At 44.6% G+C, this 10,553-nt stretch overlaps 1 protein-coding gene across 4 annotated transcripts in view; it reads right to left on the bottom strand.

Moving 5' to 3' along the window:
- Window positions 1-2,576: 2,576 nt before the first annotated feature.
- LOC145362060 (vitamin D3 receptor-like) overlaps window positions 2,577-10,553 on the bottom strand; it is a 138,527-nt gene continuing 130,550 nt past the window's right edge. For all 4 annotated transcript variants that reach the window (XM_080218114.1, XM_080218113.1, XM_080218115.1 and 1 more), the window contains one exon: window positions 2,577-10,439. In XM_080218114.1, coding sequence (XP_080074240.1) covers window positions 10,177-10,439 — 263 coding nt within the window. In that variant the 3' untranslated portion in view covers window positions 2,577-10,176. The remainder of the gene's footprint in view (window positions 10,440-10,553) is intronic.

Here is a 10,553-nt window from a genome sequence, read left to right as displayed (position 1 = left end):
GGAATCATGAGTCGGGCCCATTTTCTGATAACACGATCCCGCCTCCTGCCGGGGACAGATGTTGATGCACTCTCATTCACCGCCCATGTCTTATGCATAGCCCCTGGACTGTCCACATATCTCCATGCCCACTTGCCTAGTTCCCAGTATGGACAAATCGCGTGAGCGGTACCATAGCATTAAGAAGTGTTTGAGAATCTAATGAAACTGAAAATAAACAACTCATTCAAAGTCCATTTGAAAAAAATCTAATCCTCACAGGTGTTCATAAAACTGTCAGTCAAAACAAAGCTCACAGTCTCCTCGATAACTGCATCTACAAAACCTGCTGACTAAATCCATGGAGCTCACCAAGTATTCACGAAAACCCCATAAAGCTGAATCATTAAATCCTTTAAAGTTGTGGAACAGACGGCCATTGCTTCAAAGACTGAACATGTGCCTGACCTGTCAATCAGTGAAAACAAATGCTTAGGGTGCAACTGACACAGTAAAACCTGAATTTCAAAACCATTAAATGCAGAAGAGCACTTTATTCAGTGGCAAATGCACTCAAATGTATCCGAAAACTTTTCCATTTTCACAATGATGGTCAATTGAATGGTTACCTACTTGTTCTAAGCTCAACCTTACCATAATTCAATGTGTTAAGAACCTTTCAACTTATCAAACACCATCAGATTATGACATGCAAAGTTGGCAACACCTTTGAATTTACTTGCCGAAAGGTTCCTGACTCTCGACTAGGGTTTCTCGATGGTTCACGATTCCTCTGAGATTCCGTGAGCCACATCACCTACAAAAAGGGGCCCATGAAAATAGCAGGGGTTCTAAAATGCCATGCCCTGCCATGGTGCAGGCAAGGTCAGGAGTGCTGTGCATGGTTCACTACCTGTGTCCTTATCCTGTGTCACTAAATGGCAGCGTGAATTTTGGCATGGGGTCCCACCCACTATTTTTAAAGCCTGCCTCCGCTCCCACAGGTGAAAATCTGGCCGCTACTGTGACAGCAGAATTGCTCAAAACCACCGACATATTTCCACAAAACTAAGGAGTTCCTTGAGAAGGTGAATTTGGAGCTGTTACAATGGAGGGGAACAGACCTCCTTCTTGGACTCAATTTTCGTCCTGATATTAGAAAACATGAAGAAATTCTGAAAGGGGATGCTGGGCTCATTTGCAGCTGTCTTTATTAAATCTTTTTCTGATGTTTGACTAATAAGTTAATTGGAAAGGGAAATAGAAGCTGGAGCGCATTGGAAATATTTGTACCATGTTTTATTAAAACTCATCTCTACTAGATATTTTTTTCATTAAAATATAAAATCCGCTTTGCAGAAGATAGACCAGTAACAACTCCCTCCCCCAAAATATAAACCTAATTTACAGTGGAGATGTGGTCAGCACCTCCCACAGTCTGCAGTACAGAATATCTCCCAATAGGCTCTGCAGAAACCGTTTGCCATTAACAAAAGTGAGATTATAGATTGGTAATTTACCCATTTTCTACTTTCACATAAAACTTCAGGACCAACATTGTGGCACAATTTCTTTTTAATCTGAAGCAGAACGACATAAATAATGAAGGAACATTATAATCTGCATGGTTTGTGGGTACCATGCTTCGGGACATCCTTTCTTGCAACGTATCAGGTAGACAACGTTGGCCAAGTTGCAAGAGTATTTACCGTGTACTTGGTGGATGGTATTCTCACATGTGATGATGGTATCCATGTCGATGATCCGGCATGTCTTGCAGAGGTTGCTGTGGCAAGGTTGTGTGGTATTGTGGTCACCGTTCTCGACATCTTCTCCGGAGTCTTCAACATATCATTGATGAAGACGAACATCTCGCCAGGGCCATCCCCACACCCCCACTTCTTGCCTTCAGACAACCACGCTACCTCAAACAGACCATAGTTTGCTGCGAAGAATGGTCTGTTTGAGGTTGCGTGGTTGTCTGAAGGCAGGAAGTGGGGGTGTGGGGATGGCCCTGGCGAGATGTTCGTCTTCATCAATGATATGTTGAAGACTCCGGAGAAGATGTCGAGAACGGTGACCACAATACCACACAACCTTGTCACAGCAACCTCTGCAAGACATGCCGGATCATTGACATGGATACCATCATCACACGTGAAAATACCATCCACCAAGAACACGGTAAATACTCTTGCAACTCGGCCAACATTGTCTACCTGATACGTTGCAAGAAAGGATGTCCCGAAGCATGGTACATTGGGGAGACCATGCAGACGCTACGACAACGGATGAATGAACATCGCTCGACAATCACCAGGCAAGACCGTTCCCTTCCTGTTGGCGAACACTTCAGTGGTCACGGGCATTCAGCCTCTGACCTTCGGGTTAGCATTCTCCAAGGCGGCCTTCACGACACACGACAGCGCAGAGTCGCTGAACAGAGACTGATAGCCAAGTTCCACACACATGAGGACGGTCTCAACTGGGATCTTGGGTTCATGTCGCACTATCTGTAACCCCCGTGACCTGCCTGGGTTTGCAAAACCTCACTTACTGTACTGTCTGGAGACAATACACATCTCTTTAACCTGTGATCAGTGCTCCTTCCACACACATTGTCAGCCACTTTAGGACTTGAACAGCAGGTTAGGTGTAAAGATTCGCATTCTAATCAGTAATCTGTAAACTGTCTGTGCTTTATATGCTCTGTCTGAGGCCAGAACTCTCCATTCACCTGAAGAAGAGGGAATCCCCTTGAAAGCTTGTGAATTTACTATCAAATAAATCAGTTGGACTAAAACCTGGTGTTGTCAGACTTTTTACTGTGTTTACCCCAGTCCAACGCTGGCATCTCCACATCAAACCTGTAAAATGACAGGAATAACCAAAATGCCACCCAGAACTTCTTCGCATAATGGCAAGAGTGTCAGACACAGTCCACGGGGTGGGGATGTCCCCTCCCGCCCAGCACGGAAATCTTAGCGGGCGGAGGGGGCGGACCATGCATGACCTCAGGCAGGATTTTCCGGTTTTGGGGTGAACGCTGCCAGAAAATCCCACACCATTCTGGTTTTGGCCTGCCTGGCTCTTTGTGCGACAGAAACTAACTATATCAAAATTCCTAAATTGCCCTATGCAAGAGGCAGAAAACTGTGGACTTTGTGGGCACCTAGTAAAAATGACATTCTAGGTCTGGCTACTGTGGCTGTGGATAAAATGAGACAAGTCTTTCCACTCAGCCTTGGGAGGTAGTTTTAGGTAAAAGTTCTAAGTGAGTCCTAATGTTCCTCGTCAAAATTGTGGATTCATGTGTTTAAAGAACAGGCTGGCAAGATATTTCTGAAGGTTTTTCAACACTTTAGGAAAGTGTTATTAGCTAGACGGCGAGTTGGAAGGCCAATGAGTGGTCAAGGGGAAATTCCAGGTGGGATGGAGAGACAACAGTTCAAATTTAAACAGAAGACAGAAGTCATTACTGTGGTTGCCATTTCAATACTTTACACCTCAGGAGAGATAGAGGCTCGGGACCCAGTGCAGGGTAGCCAAAGAAATGAGACTAGAGCCCTCGTCTAGGCAACAAGGGAGAGGATGGAGATCCTTTTTCCAAGAGTGGCAGGTGGAGGCTAACCAAACAGATCAAGCAGGCCTGGATCGAAGTGATGCATGAGAGTTTGGTCTGCAGGAACTGGATCCAGTGTAGGAAGAGATTTAATGACCTGGTTCATTTGTGTAAGATGAATGCAACCTCCCTGTTAGGACAGGCCACTGGGACTTTGCTCTCTAATGCAGGAGTGTGTGCTCAGCGTACCTACTGACCCTTCAGAATGGTTCAGCGTCAGAATGTTGCTGAGGATCTGTAGCACAGAAATACATAGCTTCTACTGCTCATAGAGGGCAGCAGTGCCTTGTTCTCTTTTGTCACTGCAGGAGAAGTGGGCACAGAATGCCAGCATAAAGACCCAGACAAGAGGAGGGACCCCCTTCCTAGACATCACCACCCAAATGGAGGATCATTGGGGTCACTGACCACAAGGAGGTTGATCGAGGAGTAGAGCATCCAAGATGAAGAAGCTGATTCGAGAGTGCAATGTGTTATTAAAGGGGGTGTAGTACACTCCACCCTGGCTGACAGCTGAGTTCCACTGGGGGCCCCCTCAGCTGTTTCCACTCTTCTTGCTTTATTCCCAAAGCTGCAGATGTGAAATAAGATCTACTTCCTCACCATCACTGGGTCAAATGCAGCCACAGCAACGTTTAGACCAAGCACCATCACAGCTGACAATGACACCCTCCACCAGCACAGACAGTTCTCAGGTGCAGTTAGAAAGTGTGGCACTGGGAGATGAGCTCAGCACTTGTGCGCAGCAGGAGCTGGCAGAGGCAGCTGTGCTTGGTCCCCCTCAGAGAATGGAGGCAGACACAGTCCTTCTGAGCTGGATGTAGGTTCAGGGCCTCAAGGAGTTACTGCAAAGGAGACTCTAACTAGAGTAGCAGCAGGAGCTGTATTCCCACATGTCAGAATTCCCCGAGGCAGTGTGGGTCATGGGCTGAGAATGGCAGAGTCCATCCACAATGACTCAGAGCTTTGAGCATATGAGCTCTTCCATTGAGCAGACAATGTTGTGTCGAGCTATATGCAGCAACACTAGTAGCATGCAGGAAGTACGCACTGATACCCACAGGATACACATGACCTTTACTGGTCAGTGGTGCTGATGTCTGGAGGGGATGCCACTTGCACCCCAGCTGCTTCTGCCCCCCACCCTTCCAGGCAACCAGAGCACCAGAAACACTCTCACAAGCATCTCAAGCGAGCTGCACATCATGCCATTCCTCCTCAGTCAGAGCAGCTGAGCTGAAACAAGCCTGAAACAGACAATCCTAGATGTTGATGGCATGCTGAGGAGATTCTCAAAGCCTGGCCACCTCCCCGTGCAATAGGCTGTGTGTGTTTTTAGATGCTCCTTCTCTTTCACCTCCTGTTCCTCCAAACTATCTTGTTCCAGGGACTCAGTCTTTGCAAGTTGCGACGCTTCTTGGAACACCATGTTAGAGTGAATGCAGCGGATCATCGCTGTGAGTGAGGCCCTTGCAGGTGTGTACTGCAGAGAGCTACTCCACCAGTCCAAGCATCAAAACTGCATCTTCAGAAGCCTGATGACCTAGTGAGCAGAGGGCATGGCTGTAATTATCTGTCTCCAAGTCACATAAAGGGTTGAGTAACCATTGCTTTGTCCTCTATAATCCATCCATAATGCTTGAGGGGTGTGTGTGGCAGGGGTGGTGGAGTGTAGTCCTGAGGCTCTCTGAATTACTGGAGGATGAAAGATCCTGGCCGCCACCAGCACAGCGAGCACACGCTTGGAGGAAACTTCTTGTTGTTGTTGCAGGCCAGCTGACCATTAACGGAGTGAAAAAATTTCCTGGTGATAGATTTCACTGGCCGGTTACTGGGTGTCTTGTTGGTCACATAACTAAAGGTGCCCTGCATCCGGGGGAATTCAGCGATGGAGGCGCGACTCACTGCGCTCTGAGACCGTGAGGCTGTGTGTGCCTGGAACTGTATGAATTGCGCAGTTTTGACAGAAAAGACATCTGTCACCAGCGAGATGCAGTGATGTTATGATGCCTGTGAGGAGCCAGCAAGTTCTGCAGCTGCCCCTTGGAAGGAGCCAGAATTCAATACTGCAGTGGCATTAAAGGTTACTGCCAGGGCAATGGGGAACAGCACTGTGAGGTCTGCCTGGAGAGTTGCAATCCACTGTGCCACTGAGTCTTGGTTATTTCCAGGCAGTTCTGCTTTCACCAGTAGATCCTATAGAGGGTATGGTTTCTGTGCCCTTCCTCTCCTCATGACCGCTGTGGTTCTACCCATCCTGCAAAGGATGTCGCTCCTCATCACTACAGGACCTCAACATCCTGCCTGAGGAAGACCACTTGGTGTATCGTGATTCATCCATCCAGAGAGACCTTAAAGTCAATGATTTCTAGGTTTCAGTCTCTACTATTCCTTCAGGAAATCTATTCCCCACACTGAAAATTCTGATACGAGGCCTAAATTCACGTTTTGCTAGTCTGAACTCATGTCCGTTACTCGTGTTCTCACAGTTTAACTTAAAGCGTGAGACCATTAATGGTACTGTGCATCTGCTTTTTGTGGAACAATGCAATATAAGCATTCCTTAAAGGTCTGACACTGAAAATTCAATGCATTGAAATAAGTTAGTGTTGAAAGACAAATGGCCTGACCAGAACAGGAATACCCACATAGAAACCTGCAGCTAAGTCATTTTTAAATCCCTACTCTAACGTGTAAACTGAGATAAGACATAGTCCACAAGAACAAGACTTAATGCAGTGCATAGCTTATAAATGATGTATCAGATCTCTTTTCTAAAGGAAAATAGGAAAATTGTGGCGTTTTAGGGAAGGAGTGGTGTAAGATATAGAAGTTGTAGATTATAATCAGCCCATTCGGAACAGCCTTATGTACAAATGAACAGGACAATTAACCACACAGCATTGCCCATCTTCAGCATAAACAAATGCTCAAACCAGCCTTACACAATGTAGCAGGGTTCCATTAACACATGCTGCAGAAGCCTCTTCTACAACACCGATAACAATATGACGTATGTTTACACCCACAGAACTGGGCTCACAAATAAAGCCACTGTATTTTTAGCAGGTGGGGGTGCAGTCACCAGAATGACACAATTATCTTTTTTAATGATAATTCACGAATCTCTGCAAAATATAGCTTCTAGTTGCATAATAAGCTAAAACTGTACATTTACAAAATATAATTTTATCTTCCTTATTTCCATTTGGTAAATCTGTTTTTCTTATCCCAGAATGTCCTGGTCTAAGGCTGGATAAAGAGGTAAGCATACATCCTCAGTTAGTACTGGATGGCTCAGACAAGGCTCAGACACTTGCCGATAAACGTAGTGTCCATTATAACAGAGCAACCAAATCTTGGAACTGGGCAAGCCGTATTAGTGGCAAAGGAGCCAGTGCTCATGTTTGACAACTGAGACAGATATAGAACCCTGTAAAAGAGACACATCCTGTCCAAACCTCGTATACTTTTGTATAAATGACATGCAAGCTCCAATGTGATGTACATAACATATCTGCTTTTATCCAGCTATGTATTATTGCTTCTTCAGGGTTGCGCTGCACACAATACAAACATTTACACAATCTTCTGTCTCGATAATCGTTGAAAAACTTTGCCCATCTTTCCATAAAAGCCGCTCGCCCATTTAATCAAGTAAATGCGTTATCTTGATGTCATTTACAAGTGCTACTCAATTTTCTATTTTGCTTCAGAATCCTTGTTTTCATCTATTGCATATATTTAAGGCAATAAGAATCATCACTTCTATCACCTGTAATTCATTTCAAAAAATAAGTTTGAGGCAATTACAGAACATCCACATTAGCATCCACCAGTTTGAGACACTAGATGGGAAAGATTGTCTTTTGCAATCAGTAAAATTCAGATCTCCAGGAGCCTGTTTCTAGGTGACACCATTGGCATCAAACAAGTGTTTTTTCAATCTGCCCAGGTCTGGATTCAGCACAGTACTGGGTTATATCTTAAAGCCACACTGGCCAAAGCAAATTCTTTTAAACATCTCAATTTTCTTTAAAACCTGAAGGGAATGCAGATTTCCTGAGTATGAAACAATGTTACTTGCTTCCAGAGAATAAGTGCATCAAATGGCTGCTGCTGTCCAAGAATTCGGGCTGAATAACAGGATGGGATTGACAGTGAATTACTCACAAATAAATCTAAATATTACAACTGTGTACAGAGTGCATACTGTGCAATATACAGATAATAAGATCGATCACAATGTGTTCTCCAGGTCAGGCTGATGTCACTGCAGCATTTCCAATACATTCTAAAATCTAGTGAAATAGAGAATTGTTTTAATACCACGGGTTCTCCAAATATAGGAAAGTGGTGCAACTATATATTTTTTCCCTTAACTAACAATTTGCACCCTTCTTCTGAAGGTGTTAACTCATGTGGAGATACAATTCCACAGGCACTCCATCACTCAAGTGACCATTCTTCATATAGGAGCCTATATAGAGTGTTAACAAGGAATTCTACCATGATGGTATCATATCCAAGTCAAATTGTGCCTTCACCCAATAAACACATATGCTATTCCAGCAGGAGTGTACAGTGATCAGGAGCAGGCACTTAAGCAGATTTTCCTCTCCTCTACCCAAGAGTGCCAAGACCAAGCTCAATACTCCTACTGCCAAACTGGCTGAGATCAACTAACTTAGCACAGTTGGAACACAAACCCTACCTTCTATGAATAAACCATTCCATGGATAAATTCCTGAAACATCTGGGCGCTCCAATTCATAATTTTCAAATGAGAACCATAAAAATAAAGAAGGTTCAACACAGCAGGTGTGACATACAATCCAGATTTGATGTTTAAGTTATTAGTAATTTAAGAAATTCTAATTCCTGGCTTTTCCTGGGAATAGGGCAGTATCTTCCGGTCCCACCAGCAGTGGGCAATTTGCCGGGTGGGAAACTTAATTTGGGGTGAGGCCAAAAACAGTTCCTCCGACATCAGGATGAACTTTTGGAATTCTGTTTTCGGGAATTTAAAGATGGGTTAAAGGCAGGTTGAGTTTATTGATGTTTCAGCATCTCACGCATGCTCATTAAAAGGCCACATTGCCAGAATTAAGCTCCCATCTAATTTAAGTTCCCTGCCAGCAAGAAATTAGACCCTTCACATTTACAACGGCACATCATTGGCGTGCACCTGGTGAGGTAGACTTGTATGATTAACAATGAGTTGCTACATTGTCCTCTTGGGGACTGTCTATAAATGCCAAACTACGCTTGAGAGCAGGTGGTAGTGCAAGTTGTGTGGAGGATGCCCCAAGGGAAGGGAGGAAGGATTAACGAGGGGGCAAAGGTCGACAGCATGGTGCAGACTGCCAAAGTCCCCTTTAAACATGATGTCTGGACATTCAACCTCATTAAGTAACAGTGGGGATGACTAATTCCTGCCTTCCCCCACCATGAGGATCATTGACCTCTGCACGAATGAACAGGACAGAGCACAATCGCACACGGTCAGCCCTCCTGCCCATGCACCCCCCTACATTCCCCCAACCAGTGGAAACCACTCTGGCTTCTGCTCCCACCAGTGAACCTAGACTTCAGAATGGAAGATTCTGCCCTCAATGTGAACAGTGCCAGTGAGAGCTCCAAATGCAACTGGCATTACTGCACATTTCTGTAACCTCAACTGATTAAGAAAAATAAGCTCAAGAATCAATTGTACTTGCATATAATTTAGTGAAAACAAAACCACTGAAAACTGTCCCTTCTTCCTAAGGGCATGTGCAAACTAAGGAGTCGTGGTAACTGCAACTTGCTGAATTTGAATTTAGTGCAGGTTGTGATGATGACCTATTCCCCATTCATCACCTCGAGTGATTGATATGTCCTGGCCGCTGGCAGACCAAGCGGCAGATACTTCTCAGAGCAGCGGGAAGTAGGATGAAGGCTTCCAAAACTGCACGTAGTAGTTCAGTACCTGCCATATTAGCGAAGGACATTGCTGGCTGCAGCTATTGACAGCATTGGATCATTGCCCCTACTGACTGTTCCTTTGGATCATCTCAGAACATTTCATAAATATTGAAGTGACTGTAAAAACAACTCTTGCAACTGCAAAATGGACAGACATCAAAGCTAAGAATGGTCATTTCCCTCTTAACTGCACTTGTAGCTGTAACATGGGGATTTTCAGGTAATGATGGGTGTCACCTACTTTGCATGTCTAATTAAAATATCAGATATATGCTTATATTTATTCATTACATTCATTAGGTAATTAAAATGTTGGCCATCATTGCCCGCCCATTTCCATGATACAGTTACAAATCAGCAAAGGAGAAAATAACCACTTTCACTTTCCATCATTGCCTCATTTTTGTCCAACACGTGTACAAGTGGAAACCTTTTCAGGAAAGCTGCAATTACCACCTCACTCCTCCTCTTTTTAAATCAGCGGTCTGATAATTCAGAGTTGCTCCATCGGCACCACATTTGGAAACTTAATTTTTCAAAGGAAATGCTGCGTGTGCACCATCAAACCTGTGCAAAGCTAACAGATTTACAGCAAAAAAAAAAGCGTTTCACTGATCAACATCATTGCCAAATACCTCGAGCACAAGTGGTGTAAGCTGCGTGCTATGTTCAGGATTAAAGGACAAACACTGGAACTGTTTGGAATGTTCCTCGCTCAGGCTCCGGAGGTCTGTCAACCTCTGGATCATCTTCGGATACAACAACCGATTACCTGGAGGAGGATGTTTCGCTCGGATGTATGACTGCAAAGTCTCAGACAACCCATCTTGAATACGCTCCACTTGAGCGCGGTCCTGAACTCCGGGACGATCTGAAAGTGCACGGACAAAAGGTCATGGAAACAGATCTCTCAGTGGCATAAACAGCCCAAAGCACAGAGAAGGTCACAGGGACAACCATGAACCAGAAAGTTATCAGTTCAAAC

The sequence above is a fragment of the Carcharhinus amblyrhynchos genome, chromosome X (genome assembly GCF_965287045.1).
Source record: "Carcharhinus amblyrhynchos chromosome X, sCarAmb.v2.hapA, whole genome shotgun sequence".
NCBI classification, from domain to species: Eukaryota; Metazoa; Chordata; class Chondrichthyes; order Carcharhiniformes; family Carcharhinidae; genus Carcharhinus; species Carcharhinus amblyrhynchos.
This window is presented reverse-complemented; position numbering and strand designations above follow the sequence as displayed.